This window comes from Bombina bombina, chromosome 5 (assembly GCF_027579735.1).
Source record: "Bombina bombina isolate aBomBom1 chromosome 5, aBomBom1.pri, whole genome shotgun sequence".
Lineage (NCBI taxonomy): Eukaryota > Metazoa > Chordata > Amphibia > Anura > Bombinatoridae > Bombina > Bombina bombina.
In genome coordinates, this window is record NC_069503.1 from 241598894 (window position 1) to 241623963 (window position 25070).

Consider the following 25070-nt stretch of genomic DNA (forward strand, 5'->3'; position numbering starts at 1 on the left):
GGTAATTTGCGCTCGAGCAATACTTGTGTTTGAGCACAAAAAAAATTACTTTTAAACTTGTAATACGAGAGCATAGATTCTCCTGGTTTACTTGAGGTATGGATTTCACTCAAACACAATTTACCCTAGAAAAATCATGCTAAATACAGCAGCACTTGTAATTATGCCATAATGTATAGTATAAAAAAACAATCTTTTAATTTAGATTTATTGTATCATAGATTAATCCAAAGACAGAAATACAGTTAAAGAAAGGTGTTAGATTAATACAGATTTGGTTCTTTAAAGGGACATGAAACCTAAAATGTTTCTTTCAGATTTCAAATTAAAGGGACAGTCTAGTCAAAATTAAAGTTTCATCATTCAGATAGGGCATGCAATTTTAAACAACTTTTATCCAATTTACTTTTATCTTCAAATTTGTTCTGTTTTCTTGGTATTCTTTGTTTAAAGCTAAACCTAGGTATGCTAAAACAATTTCTAAACTGTTAAAAAACCTGCTCTTATCTTAGGGCATTTTGACAGTTTTTCACTGTTAGACAGCACTAGTTAATGACATTGTGCTCACTCCCATGGAGTTATTTAAATCAGCACTTACTGGCTAAAAAGCAAGTCTGTCAAAAGTACTGATATAAGGGGACAGTCTGCAGAGGCTTAGATACAAGGTAATCACAGAGGTAAAAAGTTTATTAATTTAACGGTGCTGGTTATGCAAAACTGGGGAATGCTTAATAAAGGGATTATCTATCTTTTTAAACAATATAAATTCTGGAGTAGACTGTCCCTTTAAGCCTACAATTTAAAAAAAAAAAAAGTTTTTAATTTACTTCTATCAAATTTGCTTTGTTCTCATTATATTTTTTGTTGAAGAAGATAATCCGTAGCATGCACATGTCTTACAGCAAACAGTGGTCTTGTAAATGTATAACTGTACTAACATTTCTCTCATATATTGCTCATGACACATGCACACCCTTAAACCTACTTTTCTTGCTTTTCAACAAACAATACAAACAGAACAATGCAAATTTGATAAATGCATTGGAATTATATATATAACAGACAGACAGACATTCTGCTAGTTTTTCAATGCCATTATTCACTAGAAACGCAAACTTTGAACAAAATATAAAATTATTGTCAATTTAGCAACAATAGGCTCATAGAGTATAGTTTCACAAATTCAATTGAGTGAGCCCTTAAAGCCAGAAATTGCCATTGGTTCATACATTTGACTTTGAAATACACACAAACACTTATAATATTTATAGTATTTCATTTCTTCTTACCAATAAAGACTCCTGTTTTGCTTCCGCTGATGTTCTCTGTTGGAATTCCTGCATTTTCAAACGCCCTGTATGTGCACTCTAGCAGCAGTTTCTGTTGTGGATCCATAGATTCACTCTCTGAATTATGTATTCCAAATAGTCTGTTGTCAAATTCATTAAATCTAGATAAACAAAAATATAGCTACAGTATATTCAAGCATATGATATGTTTGGTAAAAGAGTATTCCCAATTTAAAAGTGTAAAAGTGTTCCATAAGACTTTTTAATGTATTCTTATTTTATGTTAACATTTTTAGATAGAAACTCACCTGAATAAATAAATGAAGTAGTGCTGTATTTACTGGTTATGGGCAGTATCTTGTTAGCCAATGTATTCAAATAAAGTAAAATCATTTTGCAAGAAAATGCAAGTAGTGTACAAGTGATACCTTTAATGGCTAACTAATAGTTAATACAATTGTAAGCTTTCAGGACACTGAATTCTCTTTGTTATAGATCTGAGATGAATGGCTTTTCTCTTGGTTTTATTATTGACCTGCTTTGTGAACTACTGAATCAGTAAACAAGCTAAGTAACATAGTAGATGAGGTTGAAAGAAGACAGAAGTACATCAAGTTTAGCCTATACAGAGCCTACTTGAATTACAGTAAAAAAGCTGCAAAGTGAACTTTTGTTAACACAATTAGAAAGCTGACCCATTTAACACAAGCAATCATATCCCTGAATTATGTTTGTAGCCAGAAATGTATCTAAGCAATTTGTATATGTATCTAAGAATGTATCTAAGGTACATTCATTACCTCCTTAGGCAATGAGTTCCGCAATTTGATTGCTCTTACCGTAAAAAGGAGTTTACATTGCTGCAGATTAAATCTCCTTGCCTCTAGACTTACAGTGTGACCTCTTGTCACAAACAATTGCCTTGGGAAAAAGGGACACTGAAGATATTTACAGATATCCCACCATACACAGTCTCATAGTTTTCAAAAGATAAAATAATTCAAGCTTTGAACGTTGTCAGATGCCTGAAGATTACTAAAGGTGGAGATGAAAGGGAAGGTTTTTCATTAATCTCCAAGTAATAGTTTGATGTGGAAAAATAATTTAAAATAAGGTAACAAACACCTCTTATGTAAACAAACAGCTATATTACAAGTTTTGCGGTATGAGTGAAAAAGCAGCATTAAGGCTCTTTTTCACTACCCCTGGTATTACGAGTCTTGCAGGTTTAGCTGCACCGCACACATTTTTGGCCATAACGCAACGTAATTATCGCAGCTTTCAAAAAGTCATTTTTCAATGGGACTTCCTTTGCGCCGGTATTACGAGTCCGCCTGTCCAGCCAAGAAGTGAGCGGTACAGCCCATAACTACAAGATCCATACCGTGAACTGAAAGTCAGTAGTTATAGGTTTTACGCTACAAAGCTGTAGCATAAAACTCATAACTAAAGTGCTAAAAAGTACACTAACACCCATTAACTACCTATTAACCCCTAAACCGAGGCCCTCCCGCATTGCAACACTAAAATAAATTATTAACCCCTAATCTGCCGCTCCCAACATTGCCGCCACTAGAATAAACATATTAACCCCTAAACCACAGCACTCCTGCATCGCAAACACTAGTTAAATATTATTAACCCCTAATCTGCTGCCCCTAACATCGCCGCCATCTATCTACATTTATTAACCCCTATCTTCCTCTCCCAACGTCACTGCCACTATACTAAACCTAAGTTTAACCCTAACACCCACTACCTTTAATGTAATTAAAATAAATCTAAATAACACCTACTATTAATAACTAAATAATTCCTATTTAAAACTAAATACTTACCTGTAAAATAAACCCTAAGCTAGCTACAATATAACTAATACTTACATTGTAGCTAGCTTAGGTTTTATTTTTATTTCACAGGCAAGTTTTTATTTATTTTAACTAGGTAGAATAGTTTCTAAATAGTTATTAACTATTTACTAACTACCTAGCTAAAATAAATACAAATTTACCTGCAAAATAAAACCTAACCTGTCTTACACTAACACCTAACCTTACACTACAATTAAATCAATTACCTAAATTAAATACAATTAACTAAATTACAAAAAAAAAAACAATAAATTACACAAAATAAAAAAAGAAATTATCTGATATTTAAACTAATTACACCTAATCTAATAGCCCTATCAAAATAAAAAAAATACCCCCAAAATAAAAAAAAAACCTAGCCTAAACTAAATTGCCAATAGCCCTTAAAAGGGCCTTTTGTGGGGCATTGCCCCAAAGAAATCAGCTCTTTTACCTGTAAACAAAAATAATTACAACCCCCCAACAGTAAAACCCACCACCCACACAAAAAAAACAAACAAATAAAATCCTAACTAAAAGACCTAAGCTCCCCATTGCACTGAAAAGGGCATTTGTATGGGCATTGCCCTTTAAAGGGCATTTATTATTATTATCGTTTATTTGTTGAGTGCCCAGCCAAGAGTTGCACTGTTGTAGTCAGCTCTTAAGAAGGTGATCTACAAACAGCTGGACTATTAGGATTACATGCTAAGTGGGTTCAGGGGATTGCAATGGAGAAGAGGAACTGGTATAAAGAAAGGTTAACGTAGGTTGTATGCATCCCTGAACAATAGAGTCTTTAGGGAGCACTTGAAGCTTTTAAAACTAGAAGAGAATCTTGTGGAGTGAGGCAGAGAGTTCCACAAGATGGGAGCCAGTCTGGAGAAGTCCTGTAAACAGGAGTGTGATGAGGTGACAAGAGAGGAGGAGAGTAGGAGGTCATCAGCAGAGCGAAGGGGATGGGAGGGAGAGTATCTGAAGACAAGGTCTGAGATATAGGGGGGAGCAGTGCAGTTGAGGGCTTTGTATGTCAGAATGAGAATTTTGTGTTTGATCCTCGAGGCAAGAGGAAGCCAGTAAAGGGATAGGTGCAGCAGATGAAGAGCTCTTTTTCAGTGCCCAAACCCTAAGCTAAAACTAAAACCAACCCAATAAACCCTTAAAAAAACCTAACACTAACCCCTGAAGATCCACTTACAGTTTTTGAAGACCCGACATCCATCCTCAATGAAGCCGGCAGAAGTCCTCAATGAAGTGGCAGAAGTCTTCATCCAATCGAGCAGAAGTCTTCATCCAACCGAGCAGAAGTCTTCATCCAACCGGGCAGAAGTTTTCATCTAGACGGCATCTTCTATCTTCATCCATCCAGCGCGGAGAGGGTCCATCTTCAAGACATCGGGCGCGGAGCATCCTCTTCTTACGACGATTCTTCCAGAATGAAGGTTCCTTTAAGTGATGTCATCCAAGATGGCGTCCCTTGAATTCCGATTGGCTGATAGAATTCTATCAGCCAATCAGAATTAAAGGTGAAAAAATCTTATGAATAATTATCTGATTGGAACAGCCAATAGAATGTGATCTCAATCCTATTTGGCTGATTGGATCAGCCAATAGGATTGAAGCTCAAGCCAATTGGCTGATTGCATCAGCCAATAGGATTTTTTCACCTTTAATTCTGATTGGCTGATAGAATTCTATCAGCCAATCAGATTTCAAGGGATTCCATCTTGGATGACATCACTTAAAGGAACCTTCATTTTGAAAGAGTTGTCGTCAGAAGAGGATGCTCCGCACCAGATGTGTTGAAGATGGACCCTCTCCGCGCCGGATGGATGAAGATAGAAGATGCTGTCTGGATGAAGACTTCTGCCTGGTTGGATAAAGACTTCTGCCCAGTTGGATGAAGACTTCTGCAGCTTCGTTGAGGACTTCTACCGGCTTCGTTGAGGATGGATGTCGGGTCTTCAAAAATTGTAAGTGGATCTTCGGGGGTTAGTGTTAGTTTTTTTTAGTTGAAATAATTTTTATTATTTTCCAAGTAAACAACATCTTTAGGTACACAACAACATGGGTAAACAAAAAGTAGCATACAAAATATTTTAGATCAGTCTCACTAATAATCTTATCTCAATGATTAACTGGTTAAGCACTAAAAAGTACCCATCATTTGGACTCGGGAGACCCCGATAAACTGAGAACTGGATCTCATCATGTTGATGTCTTCAGTGGCCACATATCTCTATATCTTCTAACATATATGGCCTCTAGGTAAACAACAATACTTAAGGAAAGGAAAAAAACAAGATACTTTTAAACAATAATAACTTTATATGTCTAAACTACAAATTTGCTTGTTTCTAGTATTCACAACATTGCTTGTAAAAGAAGGTGAAATCAATAACATTGCCTTAAGAAAATATATTTTTTTTGTCGAGCAGAGCTGAGAGAGGTCTATCCCTACCCAACCAGTAGTCCCTTCCTGTCCCCCCTGATCTATATGTCTAGGAGAGCCCATTTTCCCCATCCGTTCTTCCCCTTCCCTGTTCCCTCATGATCCAATAAAACCATACCTTATGGAAATTATCACTAATTCCCTGAATCAGGGAGGCTTGTTCCGACATGGAATATGTAGTTTTAATTTTCTCCATAATCTCAGCCCAAGATGGGACCCCAACTTTCCAATATTTTGCCACGCATATTCTGGTAGCTGTACATAGTGTTTTTATAAATGTATTTGTGGCTAAATTATATATTGGAATGTGCTCGTTTAACAGGGTCTGTGCCATGGAAAGATTTCTTTTTTCAGACAATATTGAACTTAATAGGGTCGAAAGCTCAGACCATATCAGTCGCACCTTAGGGCAATTCCACCACATATGAATGTATGTACCCACTTCCTGGCAACCTCTATAGCATTTATTGGTGGATTCCACTGAAAAATGTGAGGTTTTAACCGGGGTCAGGTACCACCTAAAAGCAATCTTAATACAGTTTTCTTTGAAGTCGGCACTAATCATTCCCCTACTGGAATCTCGAATTATGGCTATCCAGTCATCTATCGATATTTCAGCACCTAGATATTTTACCCACCTTTCAACCAGAGGGGTTCTAAAGTTATATCTCGCCTTTTGTATCGTTAAATACATATTTGAAATCATTTTTTTATCTCTGATCTTGGAACTTATAAAGTGTTCCGGTAGGGTTAACCCTCCTGAGAGGGGGAAGTGTAGATAGCTATGTATCGCTGATGATACTTGTAGGTATAAAAACCAATGAAGTTTGTGGGGGACTAATCTCTCCTGAACTTGTGTATACGTAATGATCTTTCCCCCCTCCAAGAGGTCCACCACCCTATATATCCCTTTATTTTCCCATTTTCCCAATTGGGAATGAAGCTCTCTCATAAGTATGGTTTTGAATGGTCTGGTAATTGAGTCCTTTGGTAGCAAGTGAAGAGAACCAGTCAGTGCAGTCCAAATCTGAGCTGTCTCCTTAGAAGTTGATAGAACAATTTTAGGACTTGTATGTCTCTGATTTGTATTCCAAAGTATATCAGATGGTTTGCCATGCCCCCCTAAGTCTGCTTCCAGGGTAGTCCATATAATGTCACCTGTAATTTTTATTCAACAGTATATCCTGTGCTAGTCTGGCTGCTTGATAATACTCCAACAGGTTTGGCACTCCCACTCCTCCCACCTGTTTATGTTGTTGCAAAATCTTTGAGGCTATCCTGGCTATTTTATTACCCCTTAAGAACCCCGTTAATTCCTGTTGTAGTCTATGTAAGTCTGGAGCTGGCACTCTGACTGGCAAAGCCCTAAAAAGGTATAGTATCCTCGGAAGTATAGTGATTTTAATAGCCGAGAGGCGACCGAACCATGAGAATTGCTTACTTTTCCATTTATGTAAGTCTGACCTGATTTTCTTATATAAGGGAGTGTAGTTTAATTTATACAAATCGTTGTAATCATGAGATAGTTTGACTCCTAGATATTGTATCGTTTTTTTGCCCAGGCAAAAGTGAAATTCAATTCAATTAATTTACGGGTGTGGCTCGGAAGAGCAATAGGCAAGCCTTCGCATTTGTCCAAATTAACCTTATATCCCGACACATCTGAGAACTCTTGTAAAGAGTTGCATAAATTTGTTAGAGATATTAGGGGTTTTGTTAAAGTCAGAAGGATATCATCCATGAATAATGAGAGTTTATATTCATTTTGTTTTACTTTGACTCCAATCTCCATGTATATCTGGGGAGTTATCTTATCAATTAAGGGTTCTATGCACATTGCGAATAACAATGGGGAGAGAGGGCATCCCTGTCTGGTTCCCCCTCGAATATCTATGGGGTCTGATTGATATCCTGCTGCTTTTATTACAGCTGTGGGAAAAGTGTAAATATTTCTAATAGCTTTCACAAAGGGACCGTTAACCCCAAAATGTGCCAACACCTCAAACATGTATTCCCAATCTACTCTGTCAAATGCCTTCTCTGCATCCAAGGATAGGAGCAGAGAAGGCGTCTTGGTCCTCTCCAAATGGTCCATAAAGTCTACAGTCCATCTAATATTGTCAGGAGCTTCTCTATCCCTGATAAACCCCACCTGGTCAGGGTGGACCAGGAAAGAAAGATGTTCTTGTAACCTATTTGCAAGAATTTTAGTAAAAATCTTTATGTCCTGGTTGATTAAAGAAATAGGGTGATAACTCTGACATAGTTTTGGGTTCTTTCCAGGCTTAGGGATGACTACTATCTTGGCTCTTAATATGTCTGGAGGGATGTCTCTACCTAGCATTATATCATTAAAAAATTTAAGTAGATGTGGCACTAGTGCTACCCTAAATAGTTTATAATATTCCCCAGGGAACCTGTCTGGGCCTGCTGCCTTACCTGGTTTAAAATTTAAAAACTGCATCTATAACCTCTTTCGCTGTTATTATTGCATTTAGTTCCTTAAAAGTATTTTTATCGTTTGTCGGGAGTTGGGCCTTCTCTAAGAACTGTCCTCTAAGTTTCTTGATGTGTGTAGCTGGGCTGGTTTTATTACCGTCATACAATAATTGATAGTATTTTGCAAAGTTATCCGCTATTTCCTCTGGGTTTGACCGCGTTTGTGTATGCACCGTCATGAGTCTGCATAGAGGGAATAGAGAAAGATCTAATTTTCTCTTGCAACTTGAGCCAAGTATCTGTCTGGCTTATTTGAGTATATATAATAATGGGCTTTCAAACGTTGGGAAGCCCTAATTGAGGAAACTGACATAAGCTCAGACAATTCCTGGCGTTTCAATTGAAGTAGTTTAAAGGCTATGGTAGAGGATGTTTGTTGGTGCTGTCTAGTCAAGTTATTTATCTCTGTCTGCAGCTTGTCTGTTTTTAAGCAAATGTTTTTATTATATATGGCTTTTGCTTTTATAAGAAGGCCTCTAACAAATGGCTTATGTGCTGCCCAAGAACACAGTGGGTTAACAGTTGAGTCTGCATTTATATCCCAGTATTCAGTTAGTGCTTTTAAAATAGAATCCTGTGTTATTAGATTTTAAGTATATTTGGGTCATATGTCTATGAGGGATTGCTACTTTGTCCTAGAATTCCTGCTACTCTAATACTGATTATGGAGTGATCGGACCATGCGCATGCATGTATAGATGAAGATTGCAAATTAAGTTTTATTATTTGACTGAGGTAAATATAATCTAGTTTAGAGTATGTCTTGTGCGCAAACTAGTAGTATGTGTAGTCATTGGTCGTTCCATATAGTGATTCCCAGGAATCTATGACATTGTGGGCTGATAAGGCTTCCCTAATTGATCTAACCATCACATTATTATGTCTTTGTTTATGAGTCAGCCCAGAAGAGCCATCTGTTCCAATAGTCTGTATAGGTAAATTAAAATCTCCCTCTAGGAATATTCTTGATTGAGACCATTGTGTAAGTAATTAAGAGATATGGTTAAAAAAGAGGTTTTGTTTTTCATTTGGGGCATATATATTACACAACGTGATCTCTTTCCCTTGTATTAAACCTCTAACTATTAGGTACCTACCTTCTGAGTCCCTCAGAACCTCCTCTGTGACAAAGTTTAATGAATGATGTATTAATATGGAGACCCCTCTTTTTGCTATCTGTTACAGAATTGTAATTTTGGTGAAACTGTCTGGACCAGTACTTGGGGATTATGGTGCCGGTAAAGTGTGTCTCCTGAAGGAATATTAGATTTGCTTTTAGTCTATCATATTGGGTCATAGCTGTTCTGCGCTTGATGTCTGTATTGAGACCCCTTACATTATGTGAAATAAGGTTTATGGAATTAGTCATCATCTGCTTACCCCGCTGCTACAGTCATCCATGATCAACCCTCTTAGACCTCCATGAGACCTTTGATGTTTCTCTTCCCAACCCCCCCCCCCAGCTCTGCCGACCTTGACCTTCCTTCTTGATTGTGAAGCAAATACAAGCATAGTTAGACATTAAAACAGAATAACAAAAACATAATCTAACTAGTAAATTTTTTTAAACTACAAATAGGTAAATTTAAAATCTGCAACACTGCTTGTCTCAAAGTCTAGAGCTACATAGTGGGACAAATTGAACTTTTGTATTGCTATTTATTTCCCACTTCTGGCTCGACTAGCTCTGAATGTGACTGTATACTAGGATCGTTCCTCCCCTTTCTTTCTAAGAGTGTACTTTTTTATGACTTACACACTAAATACAACACGGGAGTGAATTGAACTTTATTACAATATGGAGAATCACGAGTTATTTTCAATGCGCTCTCTTGTGAATATGGATATGGAGAGACTCAGTATTGAAGATACTTTTGTTAATCAAAGAGAGACACTTTCCATAAGTGACATTTTTTTGCAGATGGAAAAAACCCTTATTAAGGAATATAAGCTGTGGTGGGATAAGCGGGCCCTGGAGAAATACCTGTTAATGGATCTTATTCCCAGGGGCCTATGCCTTAATACATTTCCCACCTTCCAGGTTGATGATCCATCTTTTGTATTGAAATGGAACACTATCTTAACGGAATGTTCTAGGAGACTTATGGAGTTAATAATTATCTTTAAGGAAAAAGCTCTGATGAAAACTAGAGATGAAATAACAGAGTTACAGCTAAGGATGAGTGAATATACCATGCATACGAAATTTACTGAAATGGCCACCTTATTGAAGGACTCTGTTAACAAGTTTCGTACTGAATTAGATAATTTTAAGTTGAAGAAATTTTTGAGAGATAGTGATGACCATCTACACAACAGAGTTTACACCTGGCACACACGTAATAACACCTCACAAAATAGATCCAGGTCTAGGTCCAGGTCACGTGGTAGGAATGTGACATATCCACAAGATAAGCATGTGTCTTTTTCTGACTCTGCTTTACCCTCTACCACAGATGCCCAGTTATCTTTACCCCCTGCTCCTAGCTCTCAGTCTTCTGAGATGCAAGTGGAGCAAACTGTAAAATCTAAATTAAACAGTATACTTTGAATAGACCCTATTGTCACTAGAAACACGAGTATGAATAAGAAAAATACCACTGATCAGGTTGTGTCCACTCAAACTGAACAAAGGAGGCAGGATTTTTTGACAGTAAAAGGCAATGATTCAAGGCCAATAAATTATGAGGTGGCACGTAGCACTACAGATAGAGAACTGCAGGTTTTTCAGAGGGATTACAGTTCAGAAGAAGGGGGAGGGCATGGAGGAAGAGGGCAAAGAGGCAGAGGCGCAGGAAGGTTCAGAAGAAGAGGGGGTCGCAACAAATATGCCATCTAAATGTCATAAATATTTCTAGCACTACGTTAAGCAATGCAGAAAAAGAAGTACTTGGTCTGGGATTGGGTTTTGTACCAACCTCCAAATTTAACCTTTTCCAGACTATAGTAGATGTGAATAAATTCATTCGTAATTTAACCTTAAAAAAGTTTTTTTGAAATAAAGATTTGCAAGCAAATAATATAATTGATGCTTTTGATTTGGGGGAAGGTGACCAGCCAAAGCCATATGACCTTGTAGACTTCAGTGAGGCAAGTGATTTTCTTAACATCCACGATTTAGCCTTAGACACCCCAACTGACCAGACACTTCTTAAAGCCACACACAGTGGGTATAGACCTAGGTCTATATTTTACCCTACCCAGGAAAGGGGACCCTTCCTGGAAGCCTTCCACCGTAGAGTGAAAGAAGACCTCATGAGACTTTCAGCAGAAAGCCATTACCCACGCCCTAATCTTAGTGAAGAATTGTCACAGGCCTTAGAACACCTCAAGAAGAGGGAAGATATTGTTACAGGCAGACAAAGGGGGCAGTGTGGTAGTGCAGGACAGGTCAAACTATATACAGGAAGCGATGAGGCAGCTTGGGGACCCTGAGGTTTATCAAGTCCTGCAGTGTAACCCTACTGTTGAATTTGGAAAAAGACTAGAGTCAATCATAGATGATGGTCTCGAGCTGGGAGTCTATGATCAGGATACTGCCGATTTTTTATTTGTGCCACATCCTGTGATACCTATCTTCCATCACCTCCCCAAGGTACATAAGTCCCTTGAGGGGGTGAAGGGGAGACCTATAGTGGCAGGCATTGGCTCCATGTTCGAGAACATGTCTATTTGGGTTGAATCTTTGCTTCAGCATATTGTGTTTAATCTTCCATCACATTTGAGGGATACTAAACACCTTCTTAAATGTATCGAATTTGTTGAGTGGATGGAGAAAACTGAATGGATAACAGTTGACGTTGTCAGTTTGTATTCTGCCATTCCCCATAGACTGGGTCTGGAGGCTGTATCCTATATGCTGGACAAGTTTAGTGAATATGATGAAGTCCTAAAGGGCTTTTTGATATCGACCCTAGACTTTCTACTGTCTCATAATTTCTTTCAATTTGAGGGGATATTTTACCTCCAGAGACGTGGCACAGCCATGGGGGCAAAGTTTGCCCCAGCCTACACCAACCTGTTTATGGGTTGGTGGGAGGTGTGCCACGTCTTTGGAGAGGTTAATCCATTTCATAATCAAATACTTATGTACAAACGATATATAGATGACCTCCTGTTTATATGGACGGGAGGTCATCAAGGAATAACAGATTTTATTGATTATCTCAATGATAATGAATGTAATCTTCAGTTTACCTATGCATGTGATAAGGTCTCCATCCCATATATTGACCTCATTTTAATGGGAGATAAAGATACTCACAGTGTCAGAACGACACTATACCGTAAACCGATTGCGACTAATGCAGTACTACATGGGAAGAGTAACCATCCGAAATATACTGGTTTTGGAGTTGCTAAAGGACAATTCATCCGTGTTAAGAGGAATTGCACGGATGAGTTGGACTTTGAGAGGGAAAGTCAACAGTTGATGGAAAACCTCCTTGGAAGAGGTTATAAAAAGAAGGTAATTGAACGTGCATACCTAGAGGTCTCAAGGTTAGATAGGAAATTCCTATTGTTTAATCGTGAACAGACGGATAAAAGAGATAGAGGTTTTGATTCATCGAAACCTACATTCATCACAGCTTACAGTGCTCAATTTAATGACATCTGTAATATTGTGAGTAGACATTTGCCGATTCTCACGGCTGAAGACAGCCTAAAGGACTTTGTGTCTAAGGGTTGCAATTTTGTACCCAGACGAGGGTGCACAATAGGCAATCAGTTGTCTCCCAGCTTGTTGCGACAATCGTCCACCAGGAGAGGAAGTTGGCTGGAAGTAAAAGGGCATTACAAATGCTAAAGGACAATTCATCCGTGTTAAGAGGAATTGCACGGATGAGTTGGACTTTGAGAGGGAAAGTCAACAGTGAGTAGACATTTGCCGATTCTCACGGCTGAAGACAGCCTAAAGGACTTTGTGTCTAAGGGTTGCAATTTTGTACCCAGACGAGGGTGCACAATAGGCAATCAGTTGTCTCCCAGCTTGTTGCGACAATCGTCCACCAGGAGAGGAAGTTGGCTGGAAGTAAAAGGGCATTACAAATGCCACTTTGGCAACTGCATCTCTTGTGGATTTGCAAAAGTGACGAGGAATTTTCAATCGTATGTCACCCAGAGGACCTACAGCTTGGACTCATACACCAATTGCCGCACCACGTTTGTCATATATCTGGTGGACTGTACCCAGTGTATGAAACAGTATATTGGGTGCACTACTCGTGAGTGTAGAAGCAGAATTAGGGAACATTTGAAAAACATCGAGAATGGAATAGAGTGTTCTGACTTGGTTAGACACTTTATACATGTCCATAATAAGGCAGTTGTTACTTTCAAATGGCAAATCATTGATCATATCAAACCCTGTATCCGTGGAGGAGATTGATCTGCTAAATTGCTATACAAAGAGGCATTCTGGATTTTTAAATTAGAGACCAGAAGACCTAAGGGGTTTAATATTGATGGGGACATTATTAATTTTTGGACCCATCAGCGTTAGCTCATTTTGGAAAAGCGCCTTTTTACCTTTAGGTCTTAGAACCTCTGTATAGCTATAGTCAGTAATGGTACTCACTGATCAGGTTAAAATGATCAATTGATGTATGGTAATATGAGCAAACAGCCTGCTTTAAAAGACTTGGATGCTTCATCTTTAGTTCCCTATGAATAGGAACTGCATAAGGTTTCATGTTATATTTAAGTTAAGTTGCAATCTATGCTTTGAGCTCGATTGATGGCTAGTATAGTGCACATAAAGGGGGAAAAAGTTTTTTTCCCTATTCTTTTATAGGAGTTGGATTTACCTATCTAACTAATAGAGTAATTAAGCAAAATTGTGCTTGGAGGGCCTGAGTTCTTGTGGCCTTCCTACAAGTCCATATTGTGGTTGGATACCTGGGGAAAATGGGTATGATTATCCATTATTTGGATTTCCAATCATCTGTATTAGGAAATAGCACATTGCTAATGTTGGGGTATGACAAATCCTTAGAATTATTCATATACTGAGTTACCAATAGTATCACCTGATGGTTTGCCAAATATAAATATATTTATTATGCACTTACATCTTCCAGCTGTTATCCTTCAGTACTCCAGACACCATTAGATATTACTAAATCAACTAGTCCGTTTTGTTCTCACATAATTAGGGAGATATCAGGGTCATTCAAGTTTAGGTGTTCATCCACCTGATTGGTTATCCCTATTACTGTTCCCATTTTCTGTTAGTTATTACTAGAATCTAAAGTAAAATCTTTACATGTTCTTAATATAGCGATGGTATTACTGGTTATATAATAAATATTATAGGTCATAATAATGGAGGGAGTTAATAAGTCTGCTTAGTTGTTCATTCAGTGAATTATTAAATCTAATTTAAATTTAATTTATTCAAATGTATCAAAGTCTGCCATACCAATTCTAAGAGAGTATATGCTTTCTAACAACAAAGTTGAAATATCCCTTTAATAGTATGCATCATGTGATATTAACACCTGTGGACACAGGTGTATTTAAGGGGTGAGATTACCTTACACTTTATGTCCATGAATAAGGCAGGGGGCTGCCGAAACGCGTAGGACTTGTACTTTTCACTTATGCTTGGGATATAAGCATTATTTCGTTTAATTTAAAATTTATTTTCTCCACTTATTAAAGAACTTTTTATGCATCACCTTGAGGCTCGCTGGCATTTGTTTCTTTTCCCCATTGATGTCTATGGGGAAATTGTGCACGAGGACGTAAAACCAGCTCACTGCAGCTTTCAGTGCGGTATGGAGCTCAATTTTGCTTTACGCTGCAATATTGCCTGCTAACGGCGGGTTTTTGTAAACCTGTAATACCAGTGCTTTAGGGAGATGAGCTGTGACAATAACTTGCAAGTTAGCACCGCACCCCTCATAATGCAAAACTCGTAATCTAGCCGCATGAGTTGTATATGCTATTATAAAAATAAATACATAGAATCACAGCACACATGCACATGCTTACTGAACAGATTAAAACATTTTTATCTGAAGTTTGTGAAATAGAGGAATATCATAGGACAGTCAAGGTGATTTTTTAAGTTTATAAGGTTAGTTCTATCTTAGCGCTGTCCATCAGCCTGGAAGCAGGCCTGACCCCATCAGCACATTATTCTAATGCTGTCACAGTTGTGGTAGCTAAGATAGATATGAGCAAACAAATCATAATAGCTTTTAATGATTTATTACAGTGACTAAAGCTAATAGATACATCACAAATATAGCTTTGAGATAAGCTACACAAATATAGACAGGTTCAGAAGTCATAAAATAACAGACCTTGCACTGCATGAAACAAGGTAGAGAAAGCAGGAAAGACTGTACAGGAACTAAAAGCAGTAAATCGCTTGTAGCAAATAGTATATAGGTAATGGGTAGCAGATTATAATATGCCGGTAGTGCCTGTAGGCCCTGTAGAACACAATGTGTCGATAATGCCCTGGTATATACACTAAGCCTGGTGGACATAATTGCCAGACAGATCAGAAAAACAATAAACATAAGCTATCAGCAGCTGAGACATTCAAGCAAGCATTAAAGAGATGATTGTGATGACTTAAATAGTGTGAGAATTATTCTAAAGTAAATTGAAAATGCCAGGCAGTGTGCCAACTGTTCTCTGCCAGCACTATACATTTGCAGGTAGAGCACACACATATAAAACTACTGTAGACTGTCATACCATGTATATTGAGTGGAGAGAAAAAAATTGTACATTTAAAGTAAGAGATATATTTTTTCTCATTATAAAATGTACTCATGGTGAGGAAAAAATAAAATGTCCACAAACACAATATTCGTGGAGACATTTGCAGTAGGAGAGAGTTGCTTATTGTACACATATATTGTAAATTAATTTAATGACTGGATGAATGTGATTTGATGCAAAGTTGAACTTATCAATAAACAGACCAATGAGAGAAGGAAATTATTTTAAAAGTCCATGTTTAATCACTTCCAGTTTAAAAACATATAAGACACAGACTGACCCCTATAACATTTTCTGCCTCACTGTCACTATATTAGAGCTGCATTACAGGTGTTATAAGCTCTTATTTAAATATCTATCGGCTAGATTTAGAGTTTGGCGTTAGCCGTCAAAACCAGCGTTAGAGGCTCCTAACGCTGGTTTTGGGATTCCGCTGGTATTTAGAGTCGTGTAGGTAAGGGTCTAACGCTCACTTTCCAGCCGCAACTTTTCCATGCCGCAGATCCCCCTACGCCATTTGCGTATCCTATCTTTTCAATGGGATCTTTCTAACGCTGGTATTTAGAGTCTTGGCTGAAGTGAGCGTTAGAAATCTAACGACAAAACTCCAGCCGCAGAGAAAAGCCAGGAGTTAAGAGCTTTCTGGGCTAAAGCCGGTTCATAAAGCTCTTAACTACTGTGCTCTAAATACACTAACACCCATAAACTACCTATGTACCCCTAAACCGAGGCCCCCCACATCGCCGCCACTCTATTAAATTTTTTTAACCCCTAATCTGCCGACCACACCGCCGCCACCTAAGTTATACTTATGTACCCCTAATCTGCTGACCCTAACACCGCCGACCCCTATATTATATTTATTAACCCCTAATCTGTCGCCCCCAACGTTGCTGCTACCTTACCTACAATTATTAACCCCTAATCTGCTGACCGGACCTCACCGCTACTATAATAAAGCTATTAACCCCTAATCCACCTCACTAACCCTATAATAAATAGTATTAACCCCTAATCTGCCCTCCCTAACATCACCGACACCTAACTTCAAGTATTAACCCCTAATCTGCCGACCGGACCTCACCGCTACTCTATTAAATTTATTAACCCCTAAAGCTAAGTCTAAGCTAAGTCTAACCCTAACACTAACACCCCCCTAAGTTAAATATAATTTTTATCTAACGAAATAAATTTATTAACCCCTAAAGCTAAGTCTAACCCTAACACTAACACCCCCCTAAATTAAATATAATTTAAATCTAACAAAATAAATTAACTCTTATTAAATAAATTAATCCTAATTAAAGCTAAATACTTACCTGTAAAATAAACCCTAATATAGCTACAATATAAATTATAATTATATTGTAGCTATTTTAGGATTAATATTTATTTTACAGGCAACTTTGTATTTATTTTAACCAGGTACAATAGCTATTAAATAGTTAATAACTATTTAATAGCTACCTAGTTAAAATAATTACAAAATTACCTGTAAAATAAATCCTAACCTAAGTTGCAATTAAACCTAACACTACACTATCAATAAATTAATTAAATAAAATACCTACAATTATCTACAATTAAACCTACCACTACACTATCAATAAATGAATTACATAAAATACCTACAAATAAATAAACTAACTAAAGTAAAAAAATAAAAAAAGAACTAAGTTACAAAAAATAATAAAATAATTTACAAACATTAGAAAAATATTACAACAATTTTAAGCTAATTACACCTACTCTAAGCCCCCAAAATAAAAAATTCCCTACCCTATTCTAAAATACAAATAGAAAAGCTCTTTTACCTTACCAGCCCTTAAAAGGGCCTTTTGCGGGGCATGCCCCAAAGAAAACAGCTCTTTTGCCTGAAAAAAAAAACATACAATACCCCCCGAACATTACAACCCACCACCCACATACCCCTAATCTAACCCAAACCCCCCTTAAATAAACCTAACACTAAGCCCCTGAAGATCATCCTACCTTATCTTCACCATGCCGGGTATCACCGATCGGTCCAGAGGAGGCTCCGAAATCTTCATCCAAGCCCAAGCGGGGGCTGAAGACATCCATCATCTGGCTGAAGAAGTCCATCATCGGGCTGAAGTCTTGATCCAAGCGGGGGCTGAAGACATCCATCTTCTACCGACGCCTACTCGCCGAATGACGGTTCCTTTAAATGATGTCATCCAAGATGGCATCCCTCCAATCGGATTGAACTTGAATCTGATTGGCTGATTCCATCAGCCAATCAGAATTTTCCTACCTTAATTCCGATTGGCTGATAGAATCCTATCAGCCAATCGGAATTCGAGGGACGCCATCTTGGATGACCTCCCTTAAAGGAACCGTCATTCGTCGGGAAGACGTCGGCCAGGATGGATGTTCTGCGTCGGCGGGATGAAGATGGAGCCGGAATAAAGAAGATTGAAGATGCTGCTTGATAGAAGACTTCAGCCGGATCATGGACCTATTCAGCTCCCGCTTGGATCAAGACTTCAGCCGGATCATGGACCTCTTCAGCCCCTGCTTGGGCCAAGACTTCAGCTGGATCATGGACATCTTCAGCCCCCGCTTGGGCCAAGACTTCAGCCAGATCATGGACATCTTCAGCCCCCGCTTGGGCTTGGATGAAGACTTCGGAGCCTGGACGGATCAGTGATACCCGGCGTGGTGAAGACAAGGTAGGGAGATCTTCAGGGGCTTAGTGTTAGGTTTATTTAAGGGGGGTTTGGGTTAGATTAGGGGTATGTGGGTGGTGGGTTGTAATGTTGGGGGGGGTATAGTATGTTTTTTTTTACAGGCAAAAGAGCAGAATTCTTTGGGGCATGCCCCGCAAAAGGCCCTTTTAAGGGCTGGTAAGGTAAAAGAGCTTTTCAATTTTAATTTTAGAATAGGGTAGGGCATTTTTTATTTTGGGGGGCTTTGTTATTTTATTAGGGGGCTTAGAGTAGGTTTAATTAGCTTAAAATTGTTGTAATATTTTTATAATGTTTGTAAATTATTTTTTTATTTTTTGTAACTTAGTTCTTTTTTTATTTTTTGTACTTTAGTTAGTTTATTTAATTGTATTTATTTGTAGGGATTTGTATGTAATTTATTTATTGATAGTGTAGTGTTAGGTTTAATTGTAACTTAGGTTAGGATTTATTTTACAGGTAATTTTGTAATTATTTTAACTATTTAATAACTATTGTACCTGGTTAAAATAAATACAAAGTTGCCTGTAAAATAAATATTAATCCTAAAATAGCTACAATGTAATTATTATTTATATTGTAGCTATATTAGGGTTTATTTTACAGGTAAGTATTTAGCTTTAAATAGGATTAATTTATTTAATAAGAGCTAATTTATTTTGTTAGATTTAAATTATATTTAATTTAGGGGGGTGTTAGTGTTAGGGTTAGACTTAGCTTTAGGGGTTAATAAATTTATTAGAGTAGCGGCGAGGTCCGGTCGGCAGATTAGGGGTTAATAATTGAAGTTAGGTGTCGACGATGTTAGGGAGGGCAGATTAGGGGTTAATACTATTTATTATAGGGTTTTTGAGGCGGGAGGGAGGCGGATTAGGGGTTAATACATTTATTATAGTAGCGGTGAGGTCCGGTCGGCAGATTAGGGGTTAATTATTGTAGGTAGCTGGTGGCGACGTTGTGGGGGGCAGATTAGGGGTTAATAAATATAATATAGGGGTCGGCGGTGTTAGGGGCAGCAGATTAGGGGTACATAGATATAATGTAGGTTGCGGCGGTGTACGGAGCGGCAGATTAGGGGTTAAAAAAAATATGCAGGTGTCAGCGATAGCGGGGGCTGCAGATTAGGTGTTAATAAGTGTAAGATTAGGGGTGTTTAGACTCGGGGTGCATGTTAGGGTGTTAGGTGCAGACTTAGGAAGTGTTTCCCCATAGGAAACAATGGGGCTGCGTTAGGAGCTGAACGCTGCTTTTTTGCAGGTGTTAGGTTTTTTTTTCAGCTCAAACTGCCCCATTGTTTCCTATGGGGGAATCGTGCACGAGCAGGTTTTAGAAGCTGTCCGCGTCCGTAAGCACCGCTGGTATTGAGAGTTGCAGTGGCAGTAAATTATGCTCTACGCTCCTTTTTTGGAGCCTAACGCAGCCATTCTGTGAACTCTAAATACCAGCGGTATTTAAAAGGTGCAGGGGAAAAAAAAACAGCGTTAGCTACGCGGGTCGTTACCGACAAAACTCTAAATCTAGCCGTATTTCAGTATTCACCTTTTCTTCAAAAGAACATCAAGTTAAATGTTCTTAAAGCTGCAACAAAATAAAAACAAAATGCATATATAAATGACATCTGAGGAAGGGGCTTGACCCAGAAACGCGTAGTGGGAACAAGCAAACACAGGTCTGGCCAGGCAAGTGTTCTATGATATTCACTCTGTTTGCAGAGACTTTTTTTTCTTTATTTAAAAAGATTTTATTGTTTCTATAACTTGTATATATTCTAATTACTTATATATGCAATAGATATTGGGAGAAAGCTTTGTCCACTCTATACTAATCCTGTAGTGCATTTTAGCAACTATTATAGTTAGTATATTTGATCTGGGTGCTGTCTATTTTTACTTGATCACTATAGAGATGCAAATATATTGCTGCATTGTTTATTAAGACAATTCGATTTATTTTTGCATAATTTTGCTTCATTGTGCTAGTAGTCATTGTTAGAATTTGGCTACATGTGAAACAAAAATAGAACTATTGATGTCTTTTTCTATTGAAGATTTTATGAAAATAAATAAGCCCTGTTTATGAATTAATTTGCTGATACTAGTGTCAGGATATTGCTGAGTGACAATATGTAATATACTTATTTACATATAGCACAAAAAATGCAGCAGCACCACTTATCATCTTCCAAAGAATCTCTTTATTTCCACATAGAGGGACCTGCTCCCACCATGTGGAAATAAAGAGATTCTTTGGAAGATGATAAGTGGTGCTGCTGCATTTTTTGTGCTATATTATTGTGTGGGATTTTTGCAGTAATCCTTTAGCAGTGTGCACACACCTAAGGGTTCAGAGTGCTGGATATTGAACTGTTTATACTTATTTACATACATACTTATTTGATGAAGATAAATAATTAATTTATATGTGAAAATCTGGCTAATGTAAGTTGCATTAAATTCTGAAATAAAAATTTTAAGGGACACTCAAGTCAAAATTAAACTTTCATTTAATTTCAGATAGAGTATGCAATTTTAACCCCTTAATGACCACAGCACTTTTCCATTTTCTGTCCGTTTGGGACCAAGGCTATTTTTACATTTCTGCAGTGTTTGAGTTTAGCTGTAATTTTCCTCTTACTCATTTAATGTACCCACACATATTATATACCGTTTTTCTCGCCATTAAATGGACTTTCTAAAGATACCATTATTTTCATCATATCTTATAATTTACTATAAAAAAATGATAAAATATGATGAAAAAATGGAAAAAAAAACACACTTTTTCTAACTTTGACCCCCAAAATCTGTTACACATCTACAACCACCAAAAAACACCCATGCTAAATAGTTTCTAAATTTTGTCCTGAGTTTAGAAATACCCAATGTTTACATGTTCTTTGCATTTTTTGCAAGTTATAGGGCAATAAATACAAGTAGCACTTTGCTATTTCCAAACCACTTTTTTTCAAAATTAGCGCTAGTTACATTGGAACACTGATATCTTTCAGGAATCCCAGAATATCCCTTGACATGTATATATTTTTTTAGAAGACATCCCAAAGTATTGATCTAGGCTCATTTTGCTATATTTCATGCCACCATTTCACAGCCAAATGCGATCAAATAAAAAAAAATCGTTCACTTTTACACAAATTTTTTCACAAACTTTAGGTTTCTCACGGAAATTATTTACAAACAACTTGTGCAATTATGGCATAAATGGTTGTAAATGCTTCTCTGGGATCCCCTTTGTTCAGAAATAGCAGACATATATGACTTTGGCGTTGCTTTTTGGTAATTAGAAGGCCATTAAATGCCGCTGCGCACCACACGTGTATTATGCCCAACAGTGAAGGGGTTAATTAGGGAGCTTGTAGGGTTAATTTTAGCTTTAGTGTAGTGTAGTGGTAGTGTAGTAGACAACCCAAAGTATTGATCTAGGCCCATTTTGGTATATTTCATGCCACCATTTCACTGCCAAATGCTATCAAATAAAAAAAATCACAAACTTTTTCACAAACTTTAGGTTTCTCACTGAAATAGTTTACAAACAGCTTGTGCAATGATGGCACAAATGGTTGTTAATGCTTCTCTGTGATCACCTTTGTTCAGAAATAGCAGACATATATGGCTTTGGCGTCGCTTTTTGGCAATTAGAAGGCCGCTAAATTCCGCTGTGCATCACACGTGTATTATGTCTAGCAGTGAAGGAGTTAATTAGGTAGATTGTAGGGATTGCAGGGTTAATTTTAGCTTTAGTGTAGAGATCAGCCTCCCACCTGACACACATCACCCCCTGATCCCTCCCAAACAGCTCTCTTTCTTCCCCCAACCCACAATTGTCCCCGCCATCTTAAGTACTGGCAAAAAGTCTGCCAGTACTAAAATAAAAGTTTTTTGGGGTTTTTTGATTTTAAAATAATAATAATAATAATAATTCTACTGTGTAGGATCCCACCTTTGCCCCCAACCTCCCTGATCCCCCCCCCAAACAGCTCTTTTACCCCCCCTCTGTCTTATTGTGCGCCATATTGGGTACTGGCAGCTGTCTGCCAGTACCCAGTTTGAAATCAAATATGTTTTTTTTTTATTTTTTCTCCTCTCCCAGATCGCTTAATATATTTTATTCCCACCCTCTCTCCCACAGAGTCCCACCTTGCCCCTCCTTACACTTGTTCCATAGTGTAGGGTTCCCACCCGCCCACGCGCGTATGACCCTCGTGCACGGGCCCACGCTCCCACATGCGATACCGCCCCCCTCCTCTGCCGATGGCCGCCCACCCGCCTCCCTGGATCAGCTCCCAACCACCAACGAACATAGCCATTGTCTTTTCATATTTAAACTTTTTGAGCCACCAGCTCCTACTGAGCATGTGCAGAATAAACGTGTATGCATTTGTGATTGGCTGATGGCTGTCACATGGTACAGGGGGAGTGGAAATAGACATTACTTTTAAAATTGTCAGAAACATTTTTTACTACTCATTTGAAGTTCAGACTAAGTGCTATAGCATTGTCTTGTTATCATGGATTTGTTGATTATGCAAATCTACTGTGTTGACTGGTCCTTTAAGTGTGAGGAGAGAGAAACTTGTGGGACATTTTATATACTGGACGAAAAAAGATATGAGATCTCGGTTGTTAGAAAAAAGAAAAGCAGGCAATGGGCTTTAATATAGAGATACATACATTTGCATGTCTAAATATGTATGTGTGTATATATATATATATATATATATATATATATATATATATATATATATATACAGGGCTCAAAATTTCAGGTCCTAACCTACTAGCCAGGCTAAAAATGTTACCTCGCCACTTTTGATCCCACCCATCACCTGCCCATTCCACACCCACTGCATACACACGTCGTGTCCACTACTTTACCCCTCTTTGCATATGTTTAGCCATTGCAAAGCACCTTCTTGTGCAGTAACTTTTATTTTTGTTTTATTTGATACCTTAACAAATAATTTCATACACACATATTTAAATACACACACACACCTATTTACATAGACACACATATATACATACACACATTTACACGCACATACACACATACATATTTACATGCACATACACACACACTTATTTACATACACACCTATACAGTATATATACACACATTCATACACAACTATTTACATACACACACATATATACACACTTATTTATATACACACATACATATTTGCATATACAGTACACACATATATACACACTTATTTACATACACACATACAAATTTACACACACATACATACACACCTATTTACACACACATATTTACATACACAAACACATATTTACATACACACATACATATTTACACATACATACATACATATTTACACACACATACATACATATTTATATACACGCATACATATTTATGCACACACATACATACATACATATTTACATATACACATACATATTTACACATACATATTTACATATTTTTTCCACTTTTTTTCTCCATTGACTTTTATGGAGGAATATGTGAAAAGCGCACACGATATTCTAAGTTTAGATTTTTGAGCTAGTCAGGTTACCACTAGAGCGAAAATAGTTTACTTTCAACTCATAATACGAGCTCAACTCAGCGCTGGTCCAAGTCTTTTTTAACTTTGTTAAATATAAAGTAAAAAAACTAAACTGCTTTTGAATACCCATTTATTGCATAATATCCTATTGCAAGTCAAATATTATGTTTTATGCCATTATTTGTTTTTTAGTTATTTATACAAAAAATATTACTAAAAGGACATACCACTAATGAACTGCATTTGGAACTAATACATGTGCGGGTTTAATAGTAAACATTTAAGAGAGACATTTTATTGTCTCTCTTTAAAATGAATACTTTATTATAACAAAACACTAAAATAAATATAAATGAGATTTGAGAACCTTTCCCCTATGGGTTCTTAAAATCGAAATGGTAAATGGGGGAACTAGAAATAAATAATTATTTATTAGCTTTGTGCTCTATATTAATGTACATTAATGAAAATAGTAATACCAATTACTTACCCTTCTATAAGAGCTGCTCGGCTTGTGATTATCTTGCCTGGCGAGTTATAATCTTGATCAAACCAACGTTTTGTGTCAAATCTTTCAGCAGGTATCTCCACAGTACAATTCTTTCCCTCTATGATAATCTTCCAAAAGTTATCTATTCCTTCACCTATACAGTCACATCAGAAAGAATGAAAATATAAAAAGGAATAACTGAATACAATGATACCAAAAATCAGAATTACCATGAACTAATATTACATTTGGTTTTACTTCAAAAAGACCATATACACATATTCTCATTGAAAGGAAATGAGTAAATTATTTTCTATTGGTTACAGTGAAAGATTTAAACTCACGTTCACCATTCCAGGCATTCTCTTACGTGTAGCACATTTGGGGTTAGATTATGAGTGGCAAGCTAACTATTGACTGCAAGCAATATTGGGTTTATTATGGCTGTTTGTCTGCATCAGAAATAATGCTTATTACAAGTTGAAAGT

At 37.3% G+C, this 25070-nt stretch overlaps 1 protein-coding gene across 1 annotated transcript in view; it reads right to left on the minus strand.

Moving 5' to 3' along the window:
* The window catches only part of LOC128661436 (uncharacterized), a 207736-nt gene extending 182866 nt beyond the window's left edge, over window positions 1-24870 (minus strand). Inside the window, exons 1-3 of the mRNA XM_053715691.1 lie at window positions 24813-24870; window positions 24583-24736; window positions 1290-1450 (exon numbers count right to left, since the gene is read on the minus strand). Of these exons, the coding sequence (XP_053571666.1) occupies window positions 1290-1450; window positions 24583-24736; window positions 24813-24870 (373 nt within the window). The remainder of the gene's footprint in view (window positions 1-1289; window positions 1451-24582; window positions 24737-24812) is intronic.
* Window positions 24871-25070: the final 200 nt, after the last annotated feature.